General features: G+C 40.9%; 1 protein-coding gene and 1 pseudogene across 1 annotated transcript in view; one reads left to right on the top strand and one right to left on the bottom strand.

Annotated features, from left to right (window-relative positions):
* Window positions 1-661: 661 nt before the first annotated feature.
* LOC144219540 (syntaxin-18-like) lies at window positions 662-18,639 on the bottom strand (annotated as a pseudogene).
* The window catches only part of HSD17B3 (hydroxysteroid 17-beta dehydrogenase 3), a 38,095-nt gene continuing 37,712 nt past the window's right edge, over window positions 18,623-19,005 (top strand). Inside the window, exon 1 of the mRNA XM_077749513.1 lies at window positions 18,623-18,791. Within this exon, the coding sequence (XP_077605639.1) occupies window positions 18,638-18,791 (154 nt within the window). The 5' untranslated portion in view covers window positions 18,623-18,637. The remainder of the gene's footprint in view (window positions 18,792-19,005) is intronic.

The following is a 19,005-nucleotide window of genomic DNA, read 5'->3' as shown; positions in this document are numbered from 1 at the left end:
TGTAGCCTAATGCCCAAGATCTCCAGATTTCTTTTTTTTTCATGCTAAAGAAGTTGTAAAACCCACTCTTTTGGGAGGACAAAGAAAATAAATGTAATATCTTTAATATTTTGCTTACTTCTAGCTGTTGTACTGCAAATAACAGTGACACCATTTGTTAACTTGGACTCTTCCCTGCTGTTTTAATATTTTTCCTGCATATTAAATGTATCTCAAACACAGGGGCACTAGAGTTTTGGACAGCTGAGTTTTCTTAAAGAATAGAACCTAGCTTAGAGAAGAGTTATATATATTTATTATGTATACATACATATACACACACATATATATTTTTTTCTGTGCCTTCAGCAAAATAGTGAAGGTACAAATGTCCATAATTTCATAGTCTTTACTTTCTTTTTTTGCACAACCATTTGCACTTAATTTTTCTCTTCTCAATTTGTGTTCATTGTTTTTCAGCTACAAAATAAGCTTAAAACGGCAGGTTTTGGTGTACCTTCCGTGAGAGTACATGTTTATCTCAGCCTCCCTCCCCCCAATGGCTCTGGGATAGCGTCTGCTCACAAACCACACTCTGGTGTTGGAGACCCGGGACAGCGTAGCGTGTGCCAGAAGTAACGGGCAGTGCCTGCCATAGCAGTTGCCTAGACTAGCTGTGCTGTCAATCAAGTTAGAGCAAGGAGAAGGAGCACATCACCAGCAGAAGAGCGCCCACACTTGGAAGCCAGCATTTTTCTTAAGGGCTGCTCCTCATCGCCCTCCTTGACATCCTCTCTTCTACATACCTTCAATTTCAGCTTCTTGTAAACCCTTCTCTGTGACTCTCTCTTAGAGACTGGAAATTTCAACCACTGTTCCTTTGATTTGCCCCAGTTCATCAGAGAAGCTGTTCACTTCACCAAAGAGGCATTGATTTTCTGGTTCAAACATTTGTATTCCTTCTGGGAATAATTCATCTTCCCCTCTGCCGTCTCCCCACATGCCCAATTCAGGTTGTGCTTTGTCCACAGTCTTTTTTGGATATTCCTCACTGGCAGGTTTTTCTCCAGAGTCTTTTGAAGGGATCTGTGACACTTTCTCAGAAGACCTAAATTCTCCCGTCTACGTGTTTGATTCTGGTTCCAACTTACATATTTTTTTTCTCATCACTACTCATTTAACTCTGGTGGCTGTTTGTTCTGAGTAAAGTTTACATCGTCTTTTTTTTTAAGTTTGTTTGTTTATTTTTGAGAGAGCATGTGAGGGCAGTTGGGGAGGGCAGAGAGAGAGAAAGAGAGAGTCCCGTGCTACCAGCACGGAGCCCAATGCGGGGCTCGCACTCAGGAAACTCATGAAATCATGATCTGAAGCCAAGAGTTGGATGCTTAACTGACTGAGCCACCCAGGTGGCCCATGTGCTGTTTTAAAGTGATCTGTGTGACATCTGAAACAGTACTCCTGTGCTTGCTAGAAATGTATCTCCTCGTGGGCTTGCGTTCTTAGTTGCTGGGTTGCTTCTGAGCAGATCCTCACAAATATCTGAGCGCCCTGGTCTAGGTGATTTTCTGTGTGTGTCATCCTCTCACACTCAGACGTGGTGTGGCTATCTGCATTAATACAATCTGTCCTGTGTTCCAGAAGATAACTTCTCAGTTACCAGTCTGCAAAATCTTAGGCAGGACAGAAGAGCATGGTGGTGACCAGCTGGGTGCAGTGGATGCCAGCATAGAGCAGGTGTGCAAGGCACCGAGATAGAGGCCACGGGCCTTTGTGTCCCCTCAACCCACAGCCACCCGATCCATCAAATGAAGACAGCACGTCCTCTAAGCGTTATCCTAGAATTCAGTGGGATAACACTTGTATAGTGTTTTGACATTGCTTGGCCCCTAGTGACCAATAAAATTTGTTACTGTTGTGAATGTTATTGGTAATATTCTTAATATAATATGTTGTTAATATAATATTGTTAATATTATGTTCATTCTTTAAAATTGTTTTTTTTGATGTTTATTTATTTCTGAGAGAGAGAGCATGAGTGAGGAAGGGGCAGAGACAGAGGGAGACACAGAATCTTAAACAGGCCCCAGGCTCTGAGCTGTCAGCACAGAGCCCAACGCGGGGCTCAAACTTGAGAACGGTGAGATCATGACCTAAGCCGAAGCCGGATACTCAACCAACTGAGCCACCCAGGCCCCCGTGTTGTTATTGTTCTTATTTGTAATTACAGTGGGGAAGAACTCTAAAGAGAGCATTGCTCTACAGAGAAGATGTATTGGGAGGATGAATTTGTCAGATGGGGATGAGGATGGAAGACCACTTCAACTTGAAAGTCTTGGTGACTTGGCCTTGTGAATCATTTTTGCTTTCTGTGAATGGGTGTGTGTGCTTTTGTATCCATTTTGGGTGTTGGGACTTGGTGAGGGTCAACAGCCTAGGTGACCAGTACTTGCTGCTTCGTGGCACCTCTCATGAAGCTGAGAATGCTCAGCTCAGAATCTCTGTTTCTTTTCTACCATCTGACACTGAAATATAGGAATAAAGAAAGCATGTCCCTTAGGATGAAGCCAGAAAACCCCAAGCCCCGCCAGGAATGTTCAGGGTCAGGAAATACTGTCTGTGTGCCTTCCGACTCTTACCTCTGCTCCCCCTGAGTGGAGCCTCTGAGCTTTTTCTCTACAATGTGTGTCCACAGCCAGAGCATCCATGTTACCTGGGACTCATCAGAAATGCAGAATGTTGGGGTGCGCACAAACAATCTGCATGTTGACCCAGATGATTTGAGAAGCACCATCCCAGGCTATTGGTCCAGACCATACTTCCAGTACTGGAGATTTTTAGACAGGGGTTCACAGGATTTAGGGGATTGGTGAATGTGGATATGGAAAGAATATATCCTGATGGTCCCTAACCAAAATTTAGGATTTTTCATTTGAAAATGTAGACAAGACCATGGAATATTAACTGTATTTCTGATTTTGTTATTAGTGGATGTTGAGATATTTTCATATCACCTATGGTTTCTGCAGAAAAATAATTTATGCCCTGCTGAGGATTCTAAGTTATCAGACCTTCATTGTTTCTTGATATTTAATACATTCATAAAGAAGCATATTTTAGCACATTATGTTAGAAAATATTGTGATAACTTTTTTTTGGTAATTGGTTTCCTTTATAATTTTATGTATTTTATTCTAGGCATTTAAAGCCACTATTTAGGGGAGGAGGCTGTAGTCATCCTAAGCTACTTCTGTGGTCCATGGCACTGAAAACAAGGGAGGATTCCTGCCATAGAAGAAAAGAGAAATTTCCAGAGTATTGTGTTTTCTCAGGAAATTGTTCCTTTTTTGGCCTTTCTACCAGTGGAGGTTTGTTGTCCAAATGGGTGTAGAGGCACTTAGGAGCCTTTTTTGCATCTGCCAGCTGGTGGAAGGGGGTCGTCCTTCAGCCAGTGGTGGTCAGTTGTCTGCAGTTGGGCCAGGGTGAGAGCGCAAGAGAGAAGAGAGGGGCCGACTGTGGGGATAGGGCAGTCAGGCTTCACTACCATATCCTCCTCCTTCGAAGATCAGAACAGAAATGTGGATCCTCAATTGTGTCACAGGACAGAACCTTATTCTTCAAATTCTGTGACTCCTTACCTGGAGTACAATATTAAAGGTCTATGCAAAGGTGGGGCGGCACTGTGAGGAGCTTTGTGGACCCACTCTTCAGTGAAACACACAAAACTAGAGAAACCTGTAAAAAAGCAACCTTCTAAGGTCTCTGGAAACTGTCCTAAGAGCATGTAGCCAACGAGGAAACACTGATTCAAGAAAACCTAGTAAATGTGGCAAGAACAATGAGAGTGTGGCATTTGAGCCTTGACACTTTCTCCCTTTCCCCTCCCTCAGCTCAACTCAATGGAAGCTCCATCCCAGGTAGGTGTGGCTAAGAAGATGGGGCTCCCTCTCTTCTCTGCTCCCAGTCAAGGGTTACTATAGCTGACAAAGAGGGGCAGGCCACCAGTGTTTCCCATCTTCTCCAAGTTGAAGAGGTGCAGTTCCTGGTGAGTGCAGCAGATGGATAGGGCCTCCCTTTACTATCCCCACCCAAAGGATGGAGGATCTACCCAGGTGTGGAAGCCAAGAATATTGGGTTCCCAATCACCCTACCCCAACTTGATCGTAGGGCAGATCTTTGATGCAGGGAGAGGCAAGCTAACAAGACCAGAGTCTACCACCTTGCCCAGCAATCAGAGTAGTGGCTCAGACAGTGTGCCCAGAAAAGGCAGTCTGTGCAGTAAAGAATTTGACCTTACACAAAAAGATGTCTGGCCTTTGCCCTTGCCTTCTAGGTAATTCTATGCCCTTGGAATATTATGCCTGATAGGAATGTTATTGTTTGCCTGGTGTCTCTGGGTCATACTGGATAGTCTGACAGTGTGATTTAGGATGGGGGCTGGCCACACCAGGAAGAGCAATAATGTGGCTTAGGGTGGGGACTCTGGGTGAGGCCTGGGGAGGTTGGAGACGGAGATCAGCCATATGGGCAATCACTTATGCCTATGTAATGAAGCCCCAGTAAAACTCTGAAGAGTGAAGCTTGGTTTGTCAATACTCATGCATATTATCACACACTGATGGTAGGAAAGTCACGTGTCCTGACTCCATGAAAAAAATAATGGAAGTTCCACATTTGGTAGACACTACTCTATGCTCTCTCTTAGCCCTTGCGGCTTTGTGATGGAATGCTATTGTGCAATTTGGTTTTTTAGGGATACTGAAAATTACTTGAGGTTGGTAATTTCTTTTTTTCAGAAACTCCGTAGGACATTGGGGACTTCTGTTTGGGGCAACTCGTCTAGACTGACTTGTTCATGCATTCCTGTCTTAAACTTGCGATATTGGCATGGTATTGGCTTGACAGTCGGAGTGGATAGTGTTACCATGTACGTAGTTTTGAACAGAATGGTCAAGTACTGTGCATTTTATCTAGGAAACCAATTGAGATTGCTGACATCTAGATGACTTGCATTTTCCAACTGCGATATTATTCTCTTTTTATGGTTGTATAAGAAGGCAATAGTTGTGTGAGGGTGGCTTCTGGAATCAGATGGCCTGTGTTTACATCCTAGTTCTGTCAATTTTAAAACACAGATTTATTGAGGTATTATTTAAATACCATAAAATTAACCAGTAAGTGTTTAATGATTTTTTGGTAAGTATATAGAGTTGTGCAACCATCACCAAATAATTTGAGAATGTATCCATCACCCCAGAAAGAGCCTTTATCCCATTTCCAGTCAATCTCCAATCATACTCCTAGCCCTAGACAACCACTAAGCTGCTTTGTTTATTTAAAAAAAAAATTAATGTTGATTTATTTTTGGGAGAGAGAGAGAGAGCGCACAAGCGAGGGAGGGGCACAGAGAGAGGTAGATGCAGAATCCAAAGGAGGCTCCAGGTTCTGAGCTGCTAGCACAGAGCCCACCACAGGGTTCAAACCCAGGAACCACAAAATCATGAACTGAGCCAAAGTCAGATGCTTAACCGACCAAGCCACTCAGGTGCCTCAAACCTGCTTGGTTAATAGTGCATGTCAAAAACATTTGCCAGTTAATGAGCCACCACTAGGACATGAGGGAGGAGTTCAGTTTTATTGCATCCTCATGAGTACTGAGCCACAGGTTCAAGTTCTCCCTACTAATCTGCATATATGTAGTATTTTATTCACTTAATTTGCATTTCTAATGATATAGGAGGTTAAATATTATCCCACACATTTGCATACTCATTGTATTTTCTCTGTATTCAATTTTCTATTTATATCTTTTACCTCAAGGTGTTCTTTGACTTTTGGTTTTAACATTATATCTTGAATCTGGAGCCCCCTCTCAGCCCCTCTCTGGGCCAGGCCTTAGGCATTTGAGTTTTTGATCCTAGTTCCAGAGGCCAGTTTTCAAACTATTTGTTTCCATCCTATGCAGAGTTGCTAGATATGTATGACAGGGAAATGTTTTATTACTAATTATTGAGCTTTAAAAATAATGTATTTTTTGGGGGGTGCCCGGGGCGCTCAGTTGGTTGGGCATCAGACTCATGTTTTCAGCTCAGGTCATGCATGATCTCATAGTGGTGGGGTCTGGGTTTGAGCCCCACATTAGGCTTTGTGCTGTGCATGGAGCCTACTTGGGATTCCCTTTCTCCCTCTCTCTTCCCTTCCCTAGCTTGTGCATGCTCGCTCTCTCTCTCTCAAAATAAACAAATATTAAAAAATAATTTATTTATAGATGCACCTCTGTGGCTCAGTCGGTTAAGCGTCTGACTTTGGCTTAGGTTATGATCTCACTTTTTGTGAGATTTGTAAGGTTTGTGAGTTCAAGCCCTGAATTGAGCTCTGTGCTGACAGTTCAGAACCTGCTTCAGATTCTGCCTCACTCTCTCTCTCTGCCCCTTCCCCGCTTGCACTCTCTCTCTCAAAAATAAATAAATAAACATTTAAAAATGATTTATTTGTAGAAAACAGATTGGTGGTTGCTAGAAGGGTGGGGGTGGCAGTGGGTGATATGGGTGAAGGAGATCAAAAGGTACAAACTTCCGGTTATAAGATAAATAAATCTTGAGATTCGCAGAGCCCGATGTAGGTGTCAAATTCACAAACTGCTAGATCATAATTTGAGCCAAAGTTGGATGCTTAACTGACTGAGCCCTTTGAACCTTTGAGCCCTTTGAACTTTAACCCAGGTGCCCTTTGAAAAAAAAAATTTTTTTAAAGCAATGAACTCTTTTTTTTTAATGTTTTATTTATTTCTGAGAGAGAGAGAGAGAGAGAGAGAGAGAGACTGTGTGAACAGAGGAAGGTCGGAGAGAGAGGGAGACACAGAATCCGAAGCAGGCTCCAGGCTCTGAGATAGCTGTCAGCACAGAGCCAGACGTGGGGCTGGAACCCACAAACCGTGAGATCATGACCTGAGCTGAAGTCGGACACTTAACCAACGAGCCACACAGGCGCCCCAATATTTTTTAATATTGAGAAGTAAAGGTGAGAACTTTCATTTAAAATCAAGCACACAACTCAACAATAGCCAAAACATGGAAAGAGCCTAAGTGTCCATCAACGGATGAATGGATCAAGAAGATGTGGTTTATACGATGGAATACTACATGGCAATGAGACAGAATGAAATCTGGCCATGTGTAGCAACATGGATGGACCTTGAGGGTGTTATGCTGAGTGAAATAAGTCAGGCAGAGAAGGACAGATACCATATGTTTGAGTGTATAGGAGGATTAGGAGGAACTTAACGGAGGACCATGGGGGAGAAGAAAGGGAAAAATAGTTGGGGAGAGGGAGAGAGGCAAACCATGAGAGACTCTTGAATGCTGAGAACAAACTGAGGGCTGATGGGGGTAGGGGAGAGAGGAAGGGGTTGATGGGCATGGAAGAGGGCACTTGTTGGGGTGAGGACTGGGTGTTATATGGAAACCAACTTGACAAACTATTAAAAAAATAAATAAAAGCAAGCACACAGGTGAGCTGCTACTTCCATTTCTGGTAATATGGAAGGCTAAGTTACCCACCCCCTCCACTCCCCCACCTGTTAATTGCAGGATAATATTTGTTTAAAATTGAAGTTTAATTTACATGCAATAATTACACAGTCCTTAAATGCACAGTACAATGAGTTTTAATAATGGCATACTCCGATGAAATACATACACTTATCAAAATATAAGTGTATCAAAATATAGAACATCTTCATCAACCCAGAAAAGTTCCTTATGACCCTAACCAGTCAATCCTGCACTTCTACTAAGAAACCAATGTTCTGATTTATTTTACTGAAGATTAGATTTGCCTGTTCTTGAACTTCTTATAAATGGCATAAATATAGTATGTACATGTGGTAGATAGCTTCCAAAGTGGGGCTCAATGATCCCTACCTCATTATATTTACATCTTTGTGTAATCTCCCTTTGAATGTGACTGGAATGTGGGCTTGCTTCTCAAGCATAGAATACACCAAAAGTGATGTGATTTCCTTCCAAGACTTGATCACAGAAGAGTGTGGCTTCTATCTTTCTCTCTCTGACTCTTCTCACTTGCCTGATCTGGTGAAGCAAGCTGCCATTTTGTGAGCTGCCTTATGGAGAGGCCCACCTGCCAAAGAACAGCTGTGTGTGTGTGTGTGTGTGTGTGTGTGTGTGTGTGTACTTATCCTAGCAACAAAAATGAGTGAACTTGGAATGCATTTTTTTTTCTGAGCTGAGCCTTGATATGACTGCCGCCATGGCTGTACTTTGATTGCAGCCTGTGAAAGACCTTGAGCCAGAGACACCCAGACAATGCATGCTTGGGTTCCTAATCCACATAAACCATGAGATAATAAGTAGTGTTGTAAGGCACTAAGTTTTGGCTTAATTTCCCTACAAAATAGATAACTAGTGCAGTACTTTTTGATGTCTGGTTTCTTTTGTTCAACAAATATCTGATTTTTACTCTTGTTTGTGGTTATAGGAGGACATATTCTTAAAAGTCTTATTAAAAGTCTTAAAGTCTTATTAAAAGTCTTATTAAAAGCATCAAAAGCTACCAAGACATCAAGATATTCCAGTGTAAGAGTAAGCTTCAGTCTAGAGGAGTATATTGAGCACTGAAACCACATTAGCTAAATGGAGTGATTTGAGTCTCAGTTTTGATTGTCTGGGGACAAAAACTGACTCAAGAAGCATCTGGCATAAGAACATCTCTCTATAAAGCTGGGATCCCAAAAGGCTTTTTACTGGCTCAGGTAATGGGTGATCCAGAAGAATAGGGAATATAGTAAATAATATTATAATAACTTTTTTGAAAAAATTTTTAAAAATGTTTTTAAGTCTATTTATTTTGGGAGAGACAGTACAAGTGGGTGAGGGGCAGAAAGAAAGGAAGACAGAGAATCCCAAGCAGGCTCCACATTTGCCAGTGCAGAGCCCGAGGTGGGGCTCAATCCCATGAACCATGAGATCATGACCTGAACCGAAACCAAGAGTTGGATGCTTACCTGACTGAGCCACTGAGGTACCCCAAAAATATTGTGATAACTTTATATGGCAATGGATGGTAACTGCGCTTACCATGGTGCAATGAGTAATTTATAAAATTGTCAAATTACTATATTGTACACCTGAAATTAATATGACATTGTATGTAAACTGTATCCCAGTTTAAAAAAGGACAGACTTAAGACTTTCCTGAGTGAACTTTCTTTTGTTAATTTGTCTTTGAAGTCATGTAAATGTTTTACACATTTATAAAATAAAGTTAAGTCACAAAGAATTAAAAAAGATCCAATTTCTGGAAAAAATGAAAGCAAAAAATATATATCTATTTATACCCCAGAGGAGAAAGCCAATATGTAAAGAATCAAGATTTTCAGTGTCAGAGAAAAGTGATCCAAATATAAAATCAAAGATATTAAGTAAAACTCATATAATCCCAACTTTGACTCATGAAGTATATTCACTTAAAAGTTTCCCAGTTCTACCCTAGAAGGGTTAGAACTAATGACAAATTAATAACAATGGATACTCATTTTTCACTAAAAGGTCAGGCTCCTTTGAGAGAAGGCAGATTCCATGTCTGAAAAAGGAACTAGACAAGATGTCATTCTAGAAAAACACGGACACTTGCAAAGACTGCTGAGGTCTTGTCAGTCTTGCCCAAAGAACCGAAGAGTGAACTCGAAGAGTCCCCACTGGCCAAAGTTGGGCCACTTTGAGCACTGATAAGAATAATAACTACAAAGGATTGAAACAAATTTAAAAATCCCCAAAAACAAAAACAGAAAAACCACAAAAAATAACCAACCAGGTCTTTGGCCCACCTTGTAGGATACCAGGGAACCAACTCATTACTTTGAAATAAATAAATAAAGAGAAAGAATCAAGCATTTACTTCACCTTTTCTGTGTTAACTATACTTCAGTGTAGGACGTCCTGTAGCTCAGTTTTTTTTAGAACAATGAAAGAAAAACTACAGAATTAAAATATCACCGTTTTGCACCTCAGAATTAAAGAATGGATCTAGGGGTACCTGGGTGTCCCAGTTAGTTAAGTGTTGACCCTTGGTTCCAGTTTAGGTCATGATCTCATGGTTTCAGGGGTTTGGACCTCGCACAGGGCTCTGTGCTCACACTGGGGAGCCTGCTTGGGATTCTCTGTCTCCCTCTCTTTCTGCCCCTCTCCTACTTGTGCTGTCTCTCTCTTTCTCAAAATAAATTAAAAAAAGAAAAACTGGATCTAGGCACTGATAATCAGTGACTACTAGTATCAGAAAAAGAGACAACCAGACATCACATACCTCCTCTAGAAATACACAGCACTGCATATGAAGAAGTGTTACCAAAAAATTGAACTCTAAATCTTATCAAGTCTTTAGGGCAGGAGTGGCAAACTATGGCCTGTAGTCCAAATCTGGCCCACTGACTGCTTTTGTAAATTACATTTTATTGGAACACATTCAATAGTTTTTTTGTTTTTTGTTTGCTTGTTTCTGGTTTTCAGAAAAAGAAAAGTTTATTTATTAAGTACTTAAAAAATTTTTAATGTTTATTTTTAATGTAATATATAATAAACATACAATAAGTAAAATATATATTTATGTATCATATATGTATATTTTATATACATATTGGCGTATATGTTTTTTATTTGAAAGTTTTAGTCCCCATTTTATGTCTGAGCAAGCTTCATCTCAGTGATTCAGTAACTTGCTCAGAGAAGGATCTCTCCCAATGGGAAGGTCTGGAAAGTTTTAATAAAGGAAATATCAATTCAGCTAGTTCTTTAAGGTTTGGTGGAATTTTAATTCACATTTACGATTTTTGGTTACAAAAATAGTACATGTTCTTTGTGGAGATTTAAAAAGTATAAAAAAGCCCAAACATGTAAGTTAAAAAAAAGAAGCCCTTAAATCCACCGTCTCAATAGAAAAACACTGTTAACATTTTGGTATATATCCTTATAATTTCTTTTCTACTAATCATCACATCTAAATGAACTGTTGGGACTACTACTACATGGTCTTCTATAATGTTATTTTATTTAAATTTTCAGGCCCCAGTTTTATTTATTTCTAGGAGAGAGAGAGAGAGAGAGAGAGAGACAGCGTGAGCAGGGGAGGGTCAGAGAGAGAGGGAGTCACAGACTGAAACAGGCTCCAGGCTCTGAGCTGGCAGTCAGCACAGAGCCCGACGCGGGGCTCGAACCCACGAACCGCGAGATCATGACCTAAGTGAAAGTCGGACGCTTAACCGACTAAGCCACCCAGGCGCCCCAATGTTATTTTATTTAAACTTCACAGTAACTCTCCATAGTAAGAAGCATTATCAATCCCATTTTATAAGAATGACTTGAGAGACAGAAAGTTTAGCTTGTCCAAGTCACATGACAGAGCCAAAATTCACATCTAAAATGTCTTTCTCAGAGTCCATGGCTTCCTCCCAGCTGCCTCCCAGACCATGAGCTGTGCCATGGAGATGGCAGGGCATGGAAAGGAAGGAATCACTGGGAGGGGTTGGTTCTAAGATTGGATTTGGTGACTGCTTCTATCTAGGGCATAAAGGAAAAGGGAGAAATTTCCAAAGGACTCTAATTTTTCTAGGCTGGGTATCTGGGAGAAAGAAGGCTGGTCCCACAATTGGTGCTGACTTCACAGTCTGTTTAATAATACATGTAATCTCTACTAGGCAAAAATTATTTCTTTAATTCAGACTCACCTCTAACTAAAGGCTCTACTAACCCTGTGATTCAGTGAAGTTTTATCAAATTTGCAGTCACCGGACATTCTGCACTAAGATAACCTGGCCCTGGTTGAAAATCTTGTGAGAGCCAACATGGAGGCTGGGGCACCTTGTTTGTGCAAGCCTAGGCCTACCCACACTGTGCCTTCCCATCATGGCTATGCTGTACTCAGTGGGGCATCTTGACCAGGCACCAGGCTAAATGCAGTCAAACAAAATGGTCTCCTCCCCATGTGGACCTTATTTCTGCCCTAGCAGAAATGGGTGGGGAACAACAACTTTTTGCTAAAAGAAATGAAGACATCAAAACATTAAATGTACTTCTTCCCTAGCCAGCATGTGTCAGTCTTCTATCACCTGTATAATAGTGATATTATTTGTTAGAACAGCAAAAACAGAGAGTTTTTGGAAAGCCCAGAAATGTCGTTTGGAATTTGGTCCCTAGAGTTCCAACACTGAAGGAAGGGAAAGAAACATGGGTGTGTAAGAGTCAGGAATGTTATCCTCTGATTCCAGCCTCTAGCCCCAAGCCATACCTTGTCCCACAGACAAGGAAGTGGAGCCCTGCAGACAACAGTGGGAGAGGGATTTTGATACTGTTGGGGAGGAAAAAGTTTCCCTCTGCCCTTTGAATTCTGTTAACTGAACCAAGAAGACATGAGGCACCTAGGTGGCTTAGTCGATTAAGCATCCGACTCTTGATTTCAGCTCAGGTCATGATCTCATGGCTCATGTGTTTGAGCCCCACTCTGCACTGTCAGTGCAGAGCCTGCTTGGGATTCTCTCTCTCCCTCTCCCTGCTCCTCTCCTGCTCACGCTTGGTCTCTTTCTCTCAAAATAAATAAATAAACTTAAAAAAATTGACATGACACATTAACAAGAGAAAATCAAATTTAGTTCTGTATGTATGGGGAAATATAGACATGAAAGTCCAAAGACTGTCGGGCAAAATTAGTCATATATGCCATCCTGAACTAAGAAGGGGGTAGAGGTCTAGGACTACAGAGGGAAGGAATGCAATTCACAAGAAGAGTAATTGATTGGCAAACCAAATATTTGCTGAGGCCACTCAGAAACAATGGGACATAGAGAGAACTTTGATTGAATACGCCCCTCTAGGTTTCTCCTTGTCTACCAAACCTAATTCATATCATGATATACTTCTCTGTGGTGACACCTCACCTTCTGGAGCAAGTCTTCTATCTAAATTCTTCTAGGCAGAGTGGGGAGGGGGAAGTCAAAGTTTCTTTCTGAGGCTTTTGGGCCTTGATTATTTTCTGCTCAGCATAATCTACATGCCAAAGTGAACCATTTTGGAGCAGCCTATCCTTGGTCTCCCTCTGCAAGACAAAGGAGGAGCAGGCACATGTATGTTATCACCCTTGGGATCCTTGAACCCTTTGAAGGTCTATCTGACAAATTTATCTTTGACCAAGAAAACAATGATTCATTGGTCAAACACTTCCAGTTCAACTACTGACTGGATACACAGCATCCAGTTGCACCCTCCTCACTCCCCAAGCCCAACATAATTTGTTTTGTTCCTTTTTCCTCTCAGATTTTCTAAACCTTACCACTTTCAAGAAATTCACCCTCAGGGCACTAATTTTTACATAGTTGTTTATTCTTTGTATTTCTTCAGGAAAGCTTGTTCTCCATTTTTGGATGATGTACATCCATAGAAAGCATTAGCTTTGCCCTCTTTGACTCTGAAAGCTTTGCCACAAAGTCAAATTCCCTTCAAGTGTCTCTAGTATGAAACTTCCTGTAATCCTTTTCCCTAACACATACCACAAATCACTTGCACAGATGCTTTGGAGAGAAGACCAGGCCCTTATACATATCCTATAGAGAGCCTTCTTCAGGCTTCACATCTATTTCTTCCTCTAAATTACCTCAGGTTCTGATTCCTCTTTGCTCTCTCCTAAATACCTTATCACATTATATGCAAACTGTTGTATCCTCTATTATGTGCTGGGATAGATAAAACACCCAAATAAACATTTGAATAACAGGGTGAATATAAATAAATCTCCTTCCATCTTCTCCCTTTTCATTCTGTTTTTCTGATATCCTCATTTCATGGGCTTCCAGTTGAGGTCTATACTTGGTCTCTGAGACTTTGCAATTTTCCCTGTATCTGTATCAGTGTATACGTCTTCATCAAAAAGTTCTTAAACAGGATAAACTTCATGGCACCCATATTATTTCTCATTCAGTAGTAAATATTTATTGACTACCTACTATGTTCCAGGCACTGTTCTGACAAAAGAGATAAAGTCTCAGTCCAATGGAGCGTCAGCAGGAGACTAACAATAAGTAAATAGATAAACAAGTAAATAATATACTCGGAAGAAAAATGGAGCAGAGTCATGGAAAAGAGTGATGGGAGGGAGGCTTGGCTTGGCCTTTTACCAAACCTTAGCAAAAATAGTTACTTTTGTCTTCATATTCATTAAATGTCTAAGCCTATTACTCCATTGGCAACAGATGTGAATGCACTGAATTTTTTAATTTTTAAAAGATGTTTATTTATTTTTGAGAGACAGTGCATGAGCAGGGGAGGGTCAGAGAGAGAGAGAGAAAGAGAGACACAAAATCTGAAGCAGGCTCCAGGCTCTGTCAGCTGTCCACACAGAGCCTGATGTGTGGCTTGAACTCATGAACTGCGAGATTGTGATCTGAGCTGAAGTTGGATACTCAACTGACTGAGCCACCCAGGCACCACCCCATATGTGGATGCACTGAGATAACTGATCAACAACACCTGCTTTCGCCAACCAACTCTCAAATGGGAAGAGTAATAATGTTCACCTTATGAGGATTAAACAAGATATGTAGTCCTTGTAAAGCACTTAATGCAGTGTCTGATACAAAAAGCATACTAAATACAGGGTAGCCAGAAAAAATGGGAAGGAAGGGGGAGCCACCATTGTCAAAGTCCATCTCTTTTGCGCGAATTTTAGCTTATACTCCACGTTATTTGTGCTTTCTTCAGGCAGCTTGTAGCTTTATGAGGAATTAGCCCTTGAACTGAGAAGTTGCTCCAGATAATGATCTTGGCTGAAAGTGATATGATCAACAAATGACACAGTTTAGAGAGAAATGTAGGCTGAACTTGATAGTGGGCGGTATGTCTCACTTTCCTCCCTGGGTCTCCTCTTTACCCATAGGAACTCACTGGTCACCTGACATAAAGGCAAACCTGGAATTGAGGGAAGTTATAGTCCCTGGGGCAACCTTGATCAATAGGCATTAGGGCCAATACATAAACCCACTTTGCTTCTGTATTTATGGAAGAAGAGGCTGCAGTGCATTCTATGGCTTCCTGGAGACTTTCCCATCCCAGGATGGAACCATAGCAATGATCAGCTGAAGGACACATCTGTCTCTTTCCATCTCTCTCTGTTTAATCTCCTGGTCCCTACCTAAGTCCTGCTCATTGGAATCAGTTTCCAAAATAATTATCTTCACAAGGCCTTCATATCAGGAAAAACTCAGACTAAGACAGTCTATTTATGTGCTGGTCTTGCCTTTTAGATTCTCTCTCTCAATATTTATATATAAATTATATATGTTCATATTCATATACATATGAAATTATTCATAGTCTCTTTGCTTTTTCATAGCTCCTACAAGTTTTTTTAATCTGAGTATAGTTGACACACATGGTACATTAGTTTCAAGTGTACAACACAGTGATTTCACAACTCTATACCATATGCTATGCTCACAAGTGTAGCTACCATCTGTCACCCTACAAAACTATTATAGGACCATTGACTATGTTCTCTCTGCTGTGCCTTTTGTCCTTGTGATTTATTCATTCTGTAACTGGAAGTCTGTGTTTCCCACTCCCCTTCACCCACTTTGCCCATACCCCCACCCCTCTCCCCTCTGGCAGCCATCAGTTTGTTGTATTTATGGGTCTGTTTCTCTGTTTGTTGGTTTATTCATTTGTTTTGTTTTTCAGATTCCACATATAGGTGAAATAATACAGTATTTTTCTTTCTCTCTCTGACTTATTTCACTTAACATACTCTCTAGGTCCATCCATATTATCCCAAATGGCATGATCTCATCCTTTAAAACATATTTTTAATTTTTATTTTATTTTTGAGAGAGAGAGAGACAGAGTGTGAGTGGGGGAGGGGCAGAGAGAGAGGAAGACAAGAATTCCAGGCTCTGAGCTGTCAGCACGGAGCCCGACATGGGGCTCGAACCCACAAACTGGGAAATCATGACCTGAGCTGAAGTCAAACCCTTAACTGACTGAGCCACCAGGTTCCCTAAGAAATTTTTAAGAAGAGTGGGAGAGGGTACTTATAGCAAACACATCAACTTAATGTAAAGTGGAGGCCTTTAAGAAAAATCCTGATTCAAAAGTCAACTTAAAAATATGTATGAACAATCAGAGATGTTTAAGTATTGACCGAATATTTCATAGTACCAGAGAATTACTATTAATTGTTCAGTTGTAATAACAGCATTGCTTTTATGTTATTCTTTTGAAGAGTCTTGCTGTTATGGGGTGGGGAGTGTAAGGAAAGTGGGTATATACAAAGTAACAATTGCCAATGAAGTGAGAGTTAATTTCTGGTACACAAAACACAGTAAATAAAGGGCATTTATTTAATATGCTATGTTACATTATAGTTAACCTATAGCATATGGGTAAATGGGAGTTAATTAAATTAGTCTCCTACTTTTGTATATTTTTGCTATTTTTCTTAAATAAACTTTTACAAATGCAAGAATTTTAGGAGAAATTATAAAAAATGTATTGAGCAACACTAAGATGGACATTAAGAAGACCCAAATGGAGACATAGACCATGTTTATAGTTGAAAGACTCAATATTGCAAAAATGTCAATTCTTCCTAAATTGAGTCACAGTAAGGCTCACCTCAGTGAGCTCTGCAGCACCTCACATTTGTCAGTATCCCCATGGGGATTCATGTCCCAGGCAGCAATTCCCTGCGAATCAGTCTTATCCTCTTGACTGTGAAGATCTCCATCTCAGGCAACCCAGAGAACTTCTTCACCATCCAGTTGACTGCAATCACACTCTTTCCAGTGAGTCCTGAAACCCAGCCTTGGGTTCACATTCGTTTGTTCCTTAGATAATTTCCTTTAGCCCTAGGGTCTTTGAGTTCTTTTTTGTGATCTTTTAGAAGGTAGTTCCCTATAAGTAGTTAGTAACTTAATAGTCCCTGTTCAAACTGCTGTGTGGTTTGTGTCTTCTGAGTGGACTTGACTGATACACTAGTAGAATTGAAGTTGTACATACATATAATATGTGGGACTCAGGCATCATGTGTGTGTGTATGTGTGTGTGTGTGTGAGAGAGAGAGAGACAGAGACAGAGAACGGGAGGAACTTCCACATGTATAATAAAGTATATATACAAGAATATCCACAGCAGCGTTGTTCAGCATAATCTAAAACTGAAAACAAATCCAGTCTTCTGTCAGTAGGAGACAGACTGGTTGCAGTATGTGAGAAAAGGGAGGAGTCAAGGATATTTCCAAGATTTCCAACTTGAACAGTTGGAAGATGAGAATTGCCATTCTCTGAGATAGGAAAGTCTGTAAAAGGAGCAGTTTTCACATAAGGAGATAATCTCAGAAGCCAGTTTTATCCATATTAATTTGAGATGTCTATTAGACATTCAAATGAAGGTGTCAAGTAGGCAGTTGGATATGCAAGTCTGGATGACCAGCCTGGGTTACCACTGAAATTACACATTTGGAGGTCCTCTGCATAGAGAGGGAGTTCTTAAAGTCCTTAAAGCCAAGCAATTGACTTAATGTCACCAAATAAGTGAGCATGGTTAGGAAAGAGAAGAGGGCCAAGGACTGAGCTTTGGGACAGTCTTCTTGGATGACTATTGTCTCCTCACTCCCCCTGCTTTGGTCATGCTCACCCTCCATCCCCACCCTCAAAAGGTCATCATTAGCATCCAGAGTGACCTTCTAAAAGCATGATTCACGTTATATGACTCTATTGCCTGAGTCTCTTCAGTTGTCTTCCTGTTGCATATAGACTGAAGTTCAAACTCCTCACCAAGAGAATCTGGTTCCTCCCCAGGCCTCCACCTTACTTGATTCTTTCCCTGATCTCTACAGACTGTTCCTTCTGCTATGTAGTGCTATTTATTCCTCAAATACATGGATTTTCCTCAGGGCATTTGTGCTAGCTCTTCCTTCAACCTAGATGAGTAACCTCATTTTCATGAGGCTAGTGCCACCTCTTATTCAAATTTTGGCTGGCAATGCCACCTCTTCATAGAATCCCTTCCTGAACACACTCTCTGAAGTAATTGTCAACTAGTTGCTTGAACAGGTCACTCAATAGCACTTTTTCATGGCACTGATATCTGACATTATCATATTTGCATATTGTCTGTCTCCCTTATTAGAATCTCATCTCCCCCACAGCAGTGACATGGTTGTTTATTATTATATATTCTCAACACCTTGAACAGCAATGCTACCTGGTAGACAGTCAATAAATATTTGTTGAATAAATAAATGCATTACTTTATTGATTCTGTAGCCTTTTTAGCAGCCTTTTTAGCTTCCAAATTCAGGAGAGAACCTGGGCGGCCATTTTTTCTTTGTCCCGGCTTTATCTTTCTTCATGCCCTTTTGCTTCTTCACTAGCTCCCACATGGTCATAAAAGCCCAACAGTGCTGTTAAAAATATTAGAAAAAATACTTTATTCCAAAGTCCTGTGAATCAGAGGATTGTGTAAAGAAGCTACTCTAATCTGAATGTCTCCACACAGTGGAATGCAGCTGGTGACTCCAAAGGGTGACTGACACGCCTCCAGAGCAGCCACGCCCTCGGAGGGCTGTGGAGAGGCCCGCCGAGGTCTGAAACTGGTCCAGTGCAGTCATGGGGGTAGCTCTGGAACAGTTCTTCATTTTTGTAGGGCTGCTGGTGTGTCTGGTGTACCTGGTGAAGTGTGTCAGATTCTCCAAATGTATTTTTCGGCACTTCTGGAAAGTTTTGCCAAGGTCTTTCTTGAAGTCAATGGGACAGTGGGCAGGTAAAGACAACTTTCCATCTCTTATTTCTTGTTGTTCCTGCTTATTATTACGTATGTCTCAAAACATGAATTGCATCTTTTCCTTTTGAGAGCAAAGATATAATTCCTTTGGGTGACTTTTATTTGGGTGCCTGGAAAGCAAGAGTGAAATCTGAATTCCTTAAGAAAAAACCAGGTGTGGTGCACAAGGAGAATTAACTGGAAGAATGCCACT

The sequence above is a fragment of the Crocuta crocuta genome, unplaced genomic scaffold, assembly GCF_008692635.1.
Source record: "Crocuta crocuta isolate KB4526 unplaced genomic scaffold, BGI_CrCroc_1.0 scaffold99, whole genome shotgun sequence".
Lineage (NCBI taxonomy): Eukaryota > Metazoa > Chordata > Mammalia > Carnivora > Hyaenidae > Crocuta > Crocuta crocuta.
This window is presented reverse-complemented; position numbering and strand designations above follow the sequence as displayed.